The 14,861-nt window shown below is 38.0% G+C and overlaps 2 protein-coding genes across 3 annotated transcripts; one reads left to right on the top strand and one right to left on the bottom strand.

Moving 5' to 3' along the window:
- The first annotated feature begins 1,658 nt into the window (after positions 1–1,658).
- On the top strand, positions 1,659–9,638 carry LOC131436497 (Bardet-Biedl syndrome 4 protein homolog). Of its 2 annotated transcripts, none has more exons than XM_058605227.1 (10): positions 1,659–1,797; positions 1,950–2,098; positions 2,172–2,284; positions 2,347–2,619; positions 7,748–7,901; positions 7,973–8,095; positions 8,490–8,574; positions 8,736–8,822; positions 8,962–9,161; positions 9,221–9,638. In XM_058605227.1, exons 1-10 carry the CDS (start codon positions 1,728–1,730, stop codon positions 9,452–9,454), a joined length of 1,488 nt encoding a protein of 495 aa, XP_058461210.1. In that variant the 5' UTR covers positions 1,659–1,727; the 3' UTR covers positions 9,455–9,638. The 2 variants fall into 2 exon arrangements, with proteins under 2 accessions (XP_058461210.1, XP_058461211.1); XM_058605228.1 differs by having other exon boundaries at positions 1,770–1,870.
- A 2,920-nt stretch (positions 9,639–12,558) lies between these two features.
- Positions 12,559–14,304, bottom strand: LOC131437628 (UDP-glucosyltransferase 2-like). The gene is made up of 3 exons (XM_058607101.1): positions 14,157–14,304; positions 12,914–14,092; positions 12,559–12,852 (listed from the first exon to the last, which is right to left on the bottom strand). Exons 1-3 carry the CDS (start codon positions 14,258–14,260, stop codon positions 12,576–12,578), a joined length of 1,560 nt encoding a protein of 519 aa, XP_058463084.1. The 5' UTR covers positions 14,261–14,304; the 3' UTR covers positions 12,559–12,575.
- Positions 14,305–14,861: the final 557 nt, after the last annotated feature.

The following is a 14,861-nucleotide window of genomic DNA, read 5'->3' as shown; positions in this document are numbered from 1 at the left end:
AAGGTGGGATATTCAATGAACAAGTTGAAAGTTGCCGTTTTCAGCTATGCAATTCTGCCTTCAGAAAATAGACTTTCCCGACCGCTAAAGACAATGAATCATTCTGAATTTTTCCCAGAATAATCCAAACAAATTTTCTAAGAAATTGTCAGTTGAGTTTTTTGATATTCGTCACCGTTTCTGAGAAAATCAGATTTGAAGCGTGAAAATAGCCCTCTAAAACACACTGGCCTCAGCCCTTAAGACTATATTTGAGTTTTTCAAAAAATGTGCATAATCTTCAAAATGTATCGATTCTCTTCAAATTAGATAAATTGCGTCATTAACCTTGCTACGCTCCCTCCTTTATAAAAAAAAACCCTTATGACCATCTCTGAAGAGCAAGAAGTAACTGTGCCAAGTTTGGTGGCAATCCGTTCAGTAGTTTCGGAGTTCCGGATCACACCCCCCTTTTAGAAGCCCTTACTACACCCACTCCCCCTAGATGTCATATTATAATCATATCTTTTTTGTGCAAAAAGTATCTATGGTCTTTAAAATATATCGATTGTTGTAGAATTGGATCAATTTAGTCATGACCCCCCGCAGTGAAGGACACTTGCTACGGCACCTCTTCTATAAAAATACCCTTATGACCATCGCTGAAAAGTAAGAAGTACTTGTGCTATGTTTTGTGGTATCGTGGCACTCCGTTAAGTTGTTTCTGATCTACGCCGCTACAAACATTACACCCCCCTTTTTTAAAGGCACTTGCTACATTCACCCTCCATATCTATGGTATGCAAAATGTTTCTATGGTCTTAAAAAAGTATCGATTCTTGTCTAATGATATGATTTTTTCATGACCCTCTTTGTTAAATACACTTGCTACGCTCCCTCCCCTATAAAAGTACCCTAGTGACCATCTCTGAAGAGCAAGAAGTAACTGTACCAAGTTTGGTGGCAATCCGTTCAGAAGTTCCGGAGTTATGCCGTTACAAACATACAAACTTGCATCCTTCTTTATATATGTGCAACGTTGTAGGGGCAATAAAAAAAAATCTCCCGACTTTCCCTAAAACATATGAAGATTAAAAAAATAATAATCACCAAAACCAGTAACCTCCAAATCATTATCGTTAGTATAGAACATTTTTTCAGAACAAAAAATTCCTTTACTCTTTTTCCAAATATTTTAGGGCTTTCCATCGAGCGTAAGAGTTCCGATATTCTGCGAGTTTTCTCTAACATGGATGAGTCAAAGCATCAAGTCGGAAGTACCTTGCCCTGAATAATAAGAAGATTAACTTTTAGATTAGCAAAGATCTTTTCAAGTAACTTAATTTGCTCTAATTGGATTTTAAAATGCCCTAATTTTACCGATAATAGACATATCACAAAGCAACATGTATTGATCTACTTCAGGCAAATTTAAAAAATAAAATTCTCGTTGTTTATTTTCTAGAGCTTATTTTTTGGATTCCAAAGATAAACAGAGAATCTGTGGTGTTTCAATTCAAAGTTTCAGAAATTGAGAGTACAACAAAGATATGTAAAACATGCCGACACTGGTAGTGAATCATTCCGTTTCCTTAATAACGAACACTAACGTTGGGCGAAGTTCCGCTGCTATGGTAACAGAACTCACCAAACAAATAATCTACAATTTCGCCTGAGAAAATAGCAGCACATAATTATGCTTAGCAAATCATCCGGTCAAGTGTGAAAGTTGTGAGTTAGTAAAACAGATGACGGACCAATACGTGCACTGCAATGGACGAACGGATGGTTCGGCTGCCGTGAAGCACCCCCAGACAGGTAGGACTGGGAGAAAGTGAAAAATAGCAACGACTCAGTCGTTCGGTAGAAAGGATAGTCAGAAAAGCTACTCGTGCGTTTTGATTCTGTATAGCCTTTTGATTATGTTCGCTAATTAATCTTCCAATTTATCCTTTTGTCGTCTTGAGTAGCAACGATGACGGCGAAAACGGGGTCCAACCAAAACATGAATTGGCTTATTCACTGTTTGTACACAAGGAAGGATTATTCCTTATGCAAGAAACTGATCGATAGGCAGCTTACTATCAACTATGATAAAGAATATCTGTATTATGTAAAGGTAAGATATTCGCACAACTAGATGGGACCTTAGGTACACGTTATGGCAAAACGTAAATGACGCTTATTCGCAGGGAATGATTCTGCGTGACGAAGAAAATTCAACCGAAGCTCTCAATTGCTTCCAGCAAGCAATTATAGCCAACAATAAAAATGCGGAAAATTATAAAGAGCTTGCAAAAACTTTGTATGGTTGTAACGGGCTGGCCTTCATAGCAATAGAAAGAGTAATGCTATCTGACTTTCCAGCTTCATCATGGGACGGTTCAAGCAGTCGTTGGAGGTGTTTCTCAAGGCGGAAACATTGCTTGAGCGTCCGGATCATGAGGTTTATCACTTTATCGGAGAACTTTTTCATCGTAACTTTGGCCAACCGAAGGCTGGAATGGCGGAAGCCAAAGAGTATCTCAAGCAGTCGGTGATGTGTGGCAAACACGTAGACAGTTACAAGATTTTAGCTGAAATATTCATCGATGAAGGCGACAACGTGAAAGCCATCGAAATGATCGAAAGCTGTTTACAGTGAGTATGGAATAGATAAATCGTAGAATTTAGAATACAAGAAGCTAACAGTGGGCTAGCTTGGTATAATAGATAAGACGTTTTCTAACTTGACGACATTGATTAAAAAACTACAAGGATCAGCCCCATGGGGTTGTTCGAGCCGTTGATGTGGAACAAGGCAACCAAAATTTCCAATGATTGACATTTTCAATTAATCGTCACACTTTTGATTCCGCAAATGCACAAGAGTCTGCTTAGATTGATCCTTATTAGGAATCAACACCGAACACGCGAACCCCGAATATAGACTCTATTTATCATGATTTGTATTTGTTTCGTAGCCGACGAAATTACATCAATAGTCCAAATGTATGCAATTAAACGTTTGTACATGCTTGCGATACGGATACCGATATTTAAGCTTCTCTTCACCAAGCTTGTGTTCAAGTTTTGTATGCAAGCAGTTATTTTTATAGCGTTTCTCTACCATTACTACCATTCTGCGATTTCGGTTGCAGCGAACTTTTTCTCATTATCAAACGAGCTCATCTTATATAAATTAGAAGTTATTTATTGTCAATTTCTCAGGCGAATCTTGCATGACACAAGATCCGAACTTGCATGACACAAGATCAGAGCATACCAATCAAAGGTTCAAATCGTTTTATGGTCTTGCTAACTAGCTACAACCTACCTCTAGCATGGTACGCGTAGGACTGAAACGTTTGCTATAATTTTGCTCCGCGTGCTTCCAACAGCTTCGCTTTTGCATCGATTGACCAATCAGAGCGATGCTTTCCCTTTGATATATCGCTTACTCCTTCAAAACCGTCGACTATGGCAGGGAAATCCGGTATGCCGGAGATTTTTTGCAGCAAAAATAGGACACTGCTAGCTATTAATCAACATTTCAATGATATAAAATTAAAAATACATGGCTATGAACATTCAAATCAATACGTAGAAATATTTCCAATCAAATGGTGACATAATATTAATCATTGATACAAAATTGACTGAGCTGTAATTGTTCAAACCCTGACCACATTTTTACGTGTATTTTTCTTGAGTCCGATTGTAGCGACATAGAAGAAAATTCCTCAAAAATTCCCAAAATGGACGCTTGTCGTTCTGGGAAAAAACATCAATCTATCCCACCAGTGACGGTGATGATTTCCGACTTCAAAGCATTCCGTACTGAGCTTTCTACTTTTCTCCCGAAAGTAAAAGTCTCATTTCAAATCGGACGAAGAGGAGAATATCGAGTCTTGGTTGATGGATTGGAAGATTACGAACGTCTTATTCGATATTTGTCCGAGAAACTTCATAAATTTTATTCATATGATATAAAATCAGACAGACCCTTTAAGGCTGTCTTGAAAGGCTTATCAAATGATCAAAGTACTGATGAAATTAAAAATGAACTAAAAGAATTGCTTGGTTTTGCCCCTTCCCAAGTAATACTTATGAAAAAAAGGTACTTCTAAACCACGCTCCGGAATTTCCCATGAACTTTACTTAATACACTTCAATCGAAGTGATGTAAACAATTTGAAAACTTTAGAAAAAGTACGTTTCATTTCCCACATTGAATTCATTGGGGACATTATAAACGGCATAATGGTATTGCAAACTTAACGCAATGTCGTCGTTGCCAAGGCTTCGGCCATGGAACCAAAAATTGTCATATGGATATACGGTGTTTGAATTGGGGTAAATCGCATTCGAAAGACGTTTGTCCAATTAATGTAACCACTTATTCATGTTCAAATTGCGATGAAAATCATAAATCCAATTATTTGAAATGTCCTGTCAGGGAAAAATTTTTAAACACTCGTTCGCTTAGACAACAAGTCAAATCGACGACCTTAAATTTACAGAACATACCTGAAAATAAAAAAAAGAACGTTACAAATTCCACGCCTAATTCTTCTAAAGCACTTATTTCTTCGAATTTAATACAAAAAACAGGTACGCCTTCCAATTCGTCTTCTAACGAAAACGATTTATTAATAGGTAGATCGGCCACGTCATCTTCTGCTAATGACAGTTACACTAGTGTAACAGGTAGAAATCTACATTTCAATATTCCTTTAATCCCATTCGCTTCTTTAAACGAAGTCGATTTAGGCGATGTAACTGAAAATAAAATGATCTACCTACAAGATCAACTTTTTCAAATAATCATCCGAATGAATTAAACTTCATCACTTTTTGAAGCATTTCAAATCGGATGGCAATTTGCGAATAATATTATAATGAATTTAAAATTTAACAGTGATGTTAAATAACTATTTGAATATTGTAAATTGGAATGCACGATCTTTAAAATCGAGTGAAAATGAATTTTATAATTTTTTCAAAGTTCACAAAATTCATATTGCCATTGTGACAGAAACTTTTCTTAAACCAAACGTCAAATTGAAAAGCAATCCACATTATGTGGTTCATTGATTTGACAGGTTTACTGGAATGGGTGGTGGAGTTGCCATTTTTGTCCAACGGCAAATTAAACATCGAATTTTACCTTCTCTCAATACTAAAGTTATTGAAAGCTTGGGAATCGAAGTTGAAACCATTCATGGAATTTATTTTATCGCTGGAGCATATTTGCCCTTCCAATGCACCGGCGAACAACTAAATTTCTTTAAAGGCGATTTGCAAAAACTTACAAGATATCGATCGAAATTTTTCGTAATAGGGGACTTAAATGCTAAGCATGTCCAGTGGAATTGTAGGCAAAATAACAGTAATGGTAAAATACTTCATAATCAACTCTCAGCTGGTTACTTCACAGTTCTTCATCCCAGTAATCCGACTTGTTTCTCTTCAGTGAAAAACCCGTCAACAATTGATCTGGTTCTAACAGATCAAAGTCACATTTGTAGTGAACCGATTACACAAGCTGACTTTGACTCAGATCATCTTCCTGTAACATTCAGACTTTCCAACGAAGCTATAATTAATCCAATTAGTTCTACATTCAACTATCATAGAGCTTATTGGTTGGATTACAGATCTCACATTGAAAATCATGTGGATCATGAAACTATTTTAGAAAATTCTGCGGACATCGACACAGCAATTGATAATTTGAATAATTATATTATCGAAGCTAGAAATCTTTCAGTTTCCAAAGCTCAAACTAAATTAAATTCTCCTATCATCGATGACAATCTTCAACTGCTCATTCGGTTGAAGAATGTTCGTCGACGACATTATCAACGTTCTCGTGATCCTGCTACGAAAAACATAGTTAAGGATTTACAAAAAGAAATTAAACATAGATTTACTCTTTTGCGAAATGAAAATTTCGCTCAAGAAGTTGAACAAATTAAACCTTATTCTAAACATTTCTGGAAACTTTCTAAACCTCAGAACCCAACTCCTGCTCTCAAGGAAGCAAATCAAATACTTCTTCCAAATGGCGAAAAAGCTCAAAAACTTGCTCAGCAGTTCGGAAGTGTACACAATTTTAATTTGAACGTTGTAAGTCCTATTGAATTGCAAGTCTCACTGAAATATGAGCATATTTCAACCCAAGTGTTATCACACGATGACATTATTGAGACGAATTTTGACGAAATTAAATCAATTATTAGGAAACTCAAAAACATGAAGGCTCCTGGTAATGATGGAATTTTTTATATTCCTATTAAAAATCTTCCCGATGTTGCCTTGAGACTCCTGGTTAAAATTTTCAACAAGTGTTTTTCATTAGCTTACTTCCCAAAAAGATGGAAAAACGCTAAAGTAATTCCTATCCTGAAACCTGATAAAAATCCAGCAGAAACATAAAGTTATCGACCAATTAGCTTACTTTCTTCAATCAGTAAACTTTTTGAAAAAAATATCTTGTTGAGAATGATGTCTCATATAAATGAGAATTCAATTTTTTTACCAGAACAATTTGGATTTCGTCATGAACATTCAACTACTCATCAACTTGTCAGAGTAACGAACATGATAAAAGCAATTAAATCTTCTGGGTTATCCACTGGAGTTGCTCTTCTAGACATAGAAAAAGCATTCGACAGTGTTTGGTTTAATAGCAAAAATGTCTGATTTTCAGTTTCCTATTTATTTGATCAAAATTATTCAAACTTATTTAACTGATCGTACTCTTCAGGTTAGCAATCAGAATTGTAAATCTGAATTGCTACCCGTACGAGCCGGTGTTCCGCAGGGTTCGAGCGTAGCTCCAATCTTGTATAATATTTTCAGTTCTGATCTTCCAAATCTACCCGTTGGTTGTCAGAAATCGTTATTCTGTGACGACACAAGTCTGTTAGCCACAGGTAGAAATGTAAGAGTGATCTGCAGTCGCCTACAAAGAAGTTTAAATATTTTCAGTGATTATCTGTCAAAATGGAAAATTAAACCAAATGCAGCAAAAACGCAATTAATTATCTTTCCTCATAAGCCAAGAGCTTGTTTTCTTAAACCAAACAATAATCACATTCTCAAATTAAATGGCTTGGAATTGACATGGTCTGATCAAGCAAAATACTTAATGTTAACGTATGACAAAAAATCACTTTCAAGGATCACATTGAAGGAATCCAGACAAAGTTTAATAAATATATTAAATGTTTATATCCTCTAATAAACAGAAATTCTAAGCTCTGCCTAAAGAACAAATCATTAATTTATAAACAAATTTTCTGACCAGCCATGCTTTATGCAGTACCAATTTGGTCAAGTTGTTGTTCCACCAGGAAGAAAACGCTTCAAAGGATTCAGAATAAAATTCTGAAAATGATTTTGAAGCGTCCTCCCTGGTTTAGTACAAATGAGTTACACAGACTCACAAATATAGAACCATTAGATGTAATGTCACATAATATTATAAGCAAATTCCGACAAAAATCGATGCAATTTTCAATTGTATCGATCACTGTATTAGTTAGTAAGTTAGTATATAAGTTCCTTTTCCCCATTACACAATACAAGCAGGTTTAGAATTTTCCCTACACAAAAATCACAGAACTGCGGAAACACATGATGTCTTCATGGTAATAACCAAATCATGTATATAATAGGGCTGAAAAGTCACCACTTGTGGCTGAACACCCAATTTAAATCTTAATAATTTAATTTTAACTCATATTCAAATAAATAGTTATTTAAAAAAAATTATTTCCAGATTAACGCAAGACGACGTCGCCCTCATGACTCAGATAGGAATCCTCTACCTGAACATCAACGATTGTCAAAAGGCATTCGAAAAACTGCTGGATGCAATCTCCATCGACGATAAGTGTACAACGGCTTTGCTGGCACTTGGATCGATTCTGCAAGTACGTCTGAAGTTGGCGGCATTAACCGTTCACAAAGTTTCATAATTTGTTTGATTTGTTTCCAAACTTAGTCAAAAAACGACATTGACGGTGCGTTGAACAAGTACAAAAGAATTTCCAACCTGCCAGATGAGGGATCCGAAGTGTGGAGCAACATCGGGCTTTGTTTCTTCAAGAAGCAGAAATACATTGCGGTAAGATAATAAAAGTTATTCCACCTGGAGTAGCAACATTCGGAAAGTAATTGCAGATTCCCAAACAATAGCACACTTTTTCGAACGAACACTTTTTCGAACTGTGCAGTTTCTTCACAGCCTCAGTATCTTTACTGGATACTCCGATGATTGTTTCTGCATTATGTCTTATAAACGATAAGCTTAAAAAGTTTTTGATGCTTCTTCGAAAATTATCAAATTAGTGTTTCAACAGAAGAAGCGGGATTGCGGGCTTCTTTGTTTTTCCTTTTTCTTTTATTGCTATCGAAAAAGTTTCCAGAAGGGTCAATGATTTTTTATCTCACTTTTCTTCCATCTACGCTCGCTTTGTGGGAAACCATATCCGTACCGAAAACACGCCAAAACACTTCAGGCAATTTCCTGCCTGAAAAAAGCGGTTTGGGTGGCTCCGTTGAATTTCAACGCGCTGTACAACCTAGGACTGGTGTTGGTAACATGTAAGTATTGTTCGATAACAATGGCAAGCCGGCCGCCCATGTTCGTTACGAATGATTGAAATAGGTGGCAATGTGCTAGCGACAATTTCTGTCAATGATAATTTTCCCATATAATCGTGATAGGAAAGCTAACATCTGTATTCTATGGTATATCATTACAGCCCAACAATATGTTAGTGCTTTTCAAACATTAGCGGCAGCGATTAGCCTCCGACCAGACAACGCAGAATGTTATATGCTGTTAGGAAGTAAGCATTTATTAATTTAAATAATGAATTGATAATGGAGCTGAAAAATAGTTTAATGTTTTCAAGTCTCAAAAGAGTTTAAATTTCTTAAGATGTTAAGTACTTAATTTCTAATCACCTTACATCTATTTCTGTCAAGCATGCCTGCGGCACCTCAATGATCCCGGAAATGCGTATCTGTCACTGGAGAAGTCAACTATGCTCCCGGATGCGATTAAGAATCCTCTTATCTATTTGAACTTTGCACTTTACTGTTTCGAAATCGGCAAACCGGAACAATCGGTTTCGCATTTGTCCAATTTTCTTGAAATGACCCAGCACATCAACGTTCACCGTGAGGTAAGGATCAACTTAACGTCTATCGGCGAATACGTTATTTTTCCGCTTTACATTTCCAGTATTTAAAAATGGCAGACAGACTGAATGCAGCATTGTCATTGCCAACGCTATCACCACCAGCGGAAGGAAATGTGACCGACGGGATCGCGACATCAAAGGTAAACTGGGACCAGGGATTACACACCGAAAGCGCCAGAATCTTTTCAGCGGATGCTACCAAAAGAAACCGAAGTGAAAATAACCGAGACGAGAAATTAGTTGATGTAACTGAGTGGAAAAATCGACCAAATTAGATGGTCGTGGTTTCAAATGTCGGTCCGGAGTGGAGCGGAGCCCAGGAGTTTGATTAGGGGTATCATTCTAGGAGCTATATTAAAGTTAGGTTCAAGCGAGCATGAGCTATTCATTTACTGAGCAAATTAGCAGGATTCTTTGATGACAAGATAATCCGGAAATAGTGAAATGAAATAAAAACCATTCCTGTATGAAGTACTTATTCATGAAATGGAATTCATTTGATTATCAAGCGTCAAGGTTTTTTTTATTAGGGCTTCCTGTTCATTCATTCTTTATACAATGCATTGACACATATCCCTATAGAATGCTTGTCGTGGAATGTAAATTAAGAAATGATTGGTTTTCGTGCTACTAATTTGAATACTAGATTGATTACTATCACTGCAAGTCAACAAACTTGAGATTAAAAAAGTTACCATTTTATATATCCATAATGTCTCTTTAAAGTCTTAATTTTAATCGTTGGCGCCTGTTTTAGTTAATGTAAACCACGATTAAAATAAAGTCAGCAATTTATGTTGAACTGCTGAGGCCCCCTAACAGTTCAACAGAAACCGCTGAGCAGACGTTAAGTTAATGCTGAGCCAAAAACGAAACGTAAAAAATGAAAATTATTTACACATGGGCTGCAAAGTCCCGGGTTTATCAAAGAGAACACGACTTTTCTGGTTCAAAATTAACTGAAATGATGAATCCATGTTTCATCCATTGTCACATATCGACGCAAAAATGTCGGCTTGTTACGTTTAAACATGGGAAAACACGGTTCTTGGCACAATAACTCACAAACTAATAAATAGAATATCATGAAAATTTATCAGCTGCCTTTAAAGGTCAGTATTAACTGAGAAAAGGTGACTGCAATAAACCTAGTGCCATCTATGTGTTAGGCCCGGGACTTTTCAGCCCATATGTTATGTGTGGTTTGCACAAAACTGGTACCCATGCGGTACCAAAACTCTTCAATAACTACGATCGGTTAACGACCAGAACGCCGTCACCTAAATCCATCTCTTTTGGCAGGTTAGTAGAGCTTGAGCGACCACCGCTGGTTGCTACTCCGTTACTGATCGGGATTAGCTGAAATTGTACAGGGAATTTCTAGATGATCCAACCTGGGACTGGTAAATCATCCTTCAATGTACATCTTCTGGTAACCCCAGAATTCATTGATCACTACCGGCGCCGGCTAGGCCCGAACGTAGATATCTAAGGAATGGGAAGGGATGTTAGTCCAACACTAGTTGTTACTAGATGCCGTATATACTACAGGGTCCGGCACTCGAAGTGTAACCAATTAAAAAGGCCATAAATTCAGTTTGGAAAATTACTTTTACTTAATTCAAAGTACAAAATGTGTGAAAATAATACAAAATTCAGAATCAATTCACTTTTGCTCGATATGACCACCTTTTGCCTTGACTTGATGACTTGAGAGAGCGAAGGAGTTGCTTCGTTTGGCCGAAAGCGGTCAATTTCCGAACATTGTATTTTCTGACGAGAAAATTTTTCCAATTGAGCAATTCGTTAACTCTCAAAACGATAGGGTTTACTTGACCGACCGTTCATACGAGAATTTGAGTCATCGATTGGCCACCAGGAGGCAGCACCCGCAACAGATAATGGTTTAGGCCGCTGTAACCGCAGATGGGCGCTCTCCAATCGTTTTCATCGAACCTGGCGTCAAGGTAAATGCGACATATTATCGGGAAAGTATTCTGGAGGTTGCTTTGAAGCCGTGGGCAGGCAAACATTTCGGTGGCAGACCATGGACGTTTCAGCAGGACTCGGCACCGTCTCACAAAGCTCGAGTGAACCAAGAATGACTGAAAAACAACGTACCGAACTTCATCACGGCCACACAATGGCTCTCGAATTCACCAGATGCGAATCCAATGGATTATTCTCTTTGGGCCATTTTGGAGAGCAAAGTCCGAACTAAAATATACACCAGTCTCGAGGCGCTGAAAAAAGTTATTGTCCGCGAGTGGGCCAAAATACCTGCAAGTCACATTCGGCCAAACGAAGCAACTCCTTCGCTCTCTCAAGTCATCAAGTCAAGGCAAAAGGTGGTCATATCGAGCAAAAGTGAATTGATTCTGAATTTTGTATTATTTTTACACATTTTGTACTTTGAATTAAGTAAAAGTAATTTTCCAAACTGAATTTATGACCTTTTCAATTGGTTACACTTCGAGTGCCGGACCCTGTAGAATGAAAGACAATATTTCTATTTTTCTAACAGCACCAAATATGTTGCGAATATTTGTATAACAACGCCGATATAGTCGAAAGAGAGAGTAAATAAAGAGAATCTGTCAATGGATACCAGGCTCTTTTGAAATACTAACGTAAATATCTTGATTCAAATTAACGCTCTCAGTCTTAAAAGATACTAAGTAATATCATCCAGATCCGACTTCCGGGTTCGAAATTATACGACGCTGAGTATCAAAATTTCCAAACCGTCATTCAAAATGACGATGCAAAACCGGTACACATCGGTGCGTGCTGGTACTGAAGAAGAAAACACCACCGTCTTTCGAACGACACACACACAGCGTGCTTCGTTTGAAAGCTATCCAATCTTTATCGTACTCTGTTTGTACACAATGCTTTAATTTTTCTTCTAAAAAACAGACTTCTGCCTATGCCGCGCTTGTCTGTATCGTACTACTTGAGGTTACTACTTGAGATTGATTTTTGACGTGATAGTGGGATAACTGTTGTGTGCCGTCGATGAATCTTAGCATACCCTAACTGAGAATATATATTGGTCCACATCCATATCAAGGTTGACACTGCGTTAGGTGCGGACATTGATGATTTTGGGAAAATTCTCGTACGTGAGAACGAGGTCTATTAGGTTTGCTGTGTGATGCATAGGTCATCTGTAGGTGGTTTTGTGGATATTTTTGTGGGGCAGGGAGGTCCATCGAAATACCATTTCATGTTAAAAAGTATGTTCAAAACACATGACTCAAATGAATATTTGGGAAAATGCAAATTTAGAAAAGAGCACCTTACCATTCCCGTATTACTCGTTCGAACTGCAAACCAACTAGATATTTTTATATTAGTCTAACAGAAAGAAAAGATGTGAACCATTTTAAAAATTTATTCGATCTTTGACTTTAATGATGTTGCTCTACGAGAGACTAACGCTTTAACCAATTTTCTGACCATCACAACAAAAGCTAGTACGATCAACAACAAGGGGATGATTACGTCGAATGAATACTTCACTATCCAGTTCAAATTAACACCATTTGATTGTAAAATCGTGCTGTCAGGATTCCGTAGGACCCACTCGACCCACCAGATGGCCCGCTCCAATGGATGCTCCTTTTGATCGCGAAACACTTTGGATAGTCGTTTCATGTTGTCACGATAACTAAACTCATAATAAATTAATAAACGATCAAACCTAAATTAAATTCTGTACGTTCATTTACCTCTTTTCCGTCAGTACGTCCCGAATGGCGTTGGCTAAATCTTCACTATTTACCTTGCCTATAGATAATCGTTTTCCAACACCTTGCTCAGAGCAGTAGTTGACATTTCGATTCTGATCGGCAAACACGGGGAATCCGATAACTGGAACACCGTGCCACACTGCTTCCTGAGTACTCAGTAGACCGCCGTGAGTGATGAAAAGTTTCAAATTTGGATGAGCCAGAAGATCATTTTGGGGCATCCATTTGCGGATGTACACATTTTTTGGAACCTCTATCGGCATGCTATCGGATTCAAATTTCCACAAAAATTGATACTGAGGAAACTTTTTCATGGCATTCAGGATCTCAGTGATTCGCTTGTTTCCCAGCAGATCGCTCCGTACGTTGGTACCCAGAGAAAATAAAATGGCTCCATTCTTAGCCCTGTCGACAATCTTTTTCAGGTCTTCCGGTAGTTCCTTCGGTTCGATAATCTGCATACCTCCAACCGATATCACATTCGGCATCGAAGGTTCCGAGTACTGTAGGACCGGATTAGAGTTTAATAAAATAATACGAGCATCTTTATCAAACTCCCCCACGTACGGAATATCTGGCATGATTTTGCGAACCAATTTGTCTAACGTCGGCAAAAAATCATAGGTCCTCAATAATTCTTCATAATGATTGTAGAAAAAGTTCTGAAACCGTTCCGAATAGCTCATCCTTTCAGGAGCGTCGAACTCATGATTGGGGATTAGTCCAGAATAAGAGTACGTGCCTGACACAGAGGTCGTTGTTGTCAGACCGTGAAAAGCCGTTGCGGGAATCAGCGGAGGACGGCCGAATTTGTGCTGTGCCAACGCAGACATGCATGGTCCTAGTAGGTAATCGTTTATAATCAAGTCAATTTTGAAATCATCTGGATAATCCATCAATCGACGCAATCCGTTCGATTTCAATGCAATCTCACAACCACGGTAACTGTACGCGTTAAACATCGTAAGCATGGATAAAGGATTAAGTTCCCCCAAAGCGAAAAAATCCATTATTTCTGGGCTCTCCTCATGAAAACCTTCATAAACACCTTCGACCTTGATAAAAGTTACATTCGGCGGCGGATTGGACTCGACGTCAACACTCAAGGCCGTCACATTGTGACCTTTAGCCGCCAGTCCGTAGATGAGCGCCCGATGCCTGCAAGTCAGCAAATATATGGTTCATTAGTGAAGTAAACAGTTCGACCTTGAACATGAATTACCAAATAAAGTGACTCGGCGACGCTATTCCGTCTATGTACAAAATATTCGCAGCTTCAGTCATGCTACTGTTAGCGATGATTAGGATTACCAAATAAAGCCACATTCTGCGATGTTACCAAAACGACGGCAAAAATAGTACTGAATGCTTTCGTTACTTTTCTTTACGTTTCGTCTTAGTACTGAATGAATAGTATTCGGACAGTCAACGGAAGATAAGATTTGGTTCCCATAAAAGGGAAAGAATTACGCTCAATCACACGTTCGCTCTAGATGTAATCAACGGGTGCTTAAAACGCTGCTGTTATCATTGTGCAAATCACTATCTTTCGATTACCTTTGCTCGTGACATCAGACAAGACAAAGTCAAGGTGCTACATTCCGATGCGGAACTTGACCTTCTGTGTCAGCAGACTTCGCAGTCCACTCATATATGTACAGGACCACAGGCTATGGCATACGGACACCAAGGATACTTTCAGGTCAGGACTCGAACATACGACATCTGGCTTGCTCGATCAACACCTTATACCCTGACCGATCCCCGATTTTCCATATGGGACTGATATGCAAGTATGGACAGTTTAAGAAAAGAAAGTGATTAACGTTTTTTCATGATTCGTTGTTCTCAAACTTCCTAAAACTCAATAAATGTGAATCTTATCTTCTCGATAGATATAATTATTGCTGTTGCAATGCACTGAAAT

The sequence above is a fragment of the Malaya genurostris genome, chromosome 3 (genome assembly GCF_030247185.1).
Source record: "Malaya genurostris strain Urasoe2022 chromosome 3, Malgen_1.1, whole genome shotgun sequence".
Lineage (NCBI taxonomy): Eukaryota > Metazoa > Arthropoda > Insecta > Diptera > Culicidae > Malaya > Malaya genurostris.
The sequence above is the reverse complement of the archived record's forward strand: the minus strand, read 5'-3'. Positions and strand labels throughout refer to the sequence as shown.

Excerpts from the sequence above, each read along its gene's own strand:
- LOC131437628 (XM_058607101.1), bottom strand. The coding sequence starts at position 14,260 with ATGTGGCTTTATTTGGTAATCCTAATCATCGCTAACAGTAGCATGACT. Across the intron at positions 14,093-14,156 it reads TCGCCGAGTCACTTTATTTG|GCATCGGGCGCTCATCTACG; the intron begins GTAATTCATGTT and ends GCTGACTTGCAG. Across the intron at positions 12,853-12,913 it reads GACGTACTGACGGAAAAGAG|TTATCGTGACAACATGAAAC; the intron begins GTAAATGAACGT and ends TTATGAGTTTAG.
- LOC131436497 (XM_058605227.1), top strand. The coding sequence starts at position 1,728 with ATGACGGACCAATACGTGCACTGCAATGGACGAACGGATGGTTCGGCT. Across the intron at positions 2,285-2,346 it reads AAAGAGCTTGCAAAAACTTT|CTTCATCATGGGACGGTTCA; the intron begins GTATGGTTGTAA and ends CTGACTTTCCAG. Across the intron at positions 9,162-9,220 it reads ACATCAACGTTCACCGTGAG|TATTTAAAAATGGCAGACAG; the intron begins GTAAGGATCAAC and ends TTACATTTCCAG.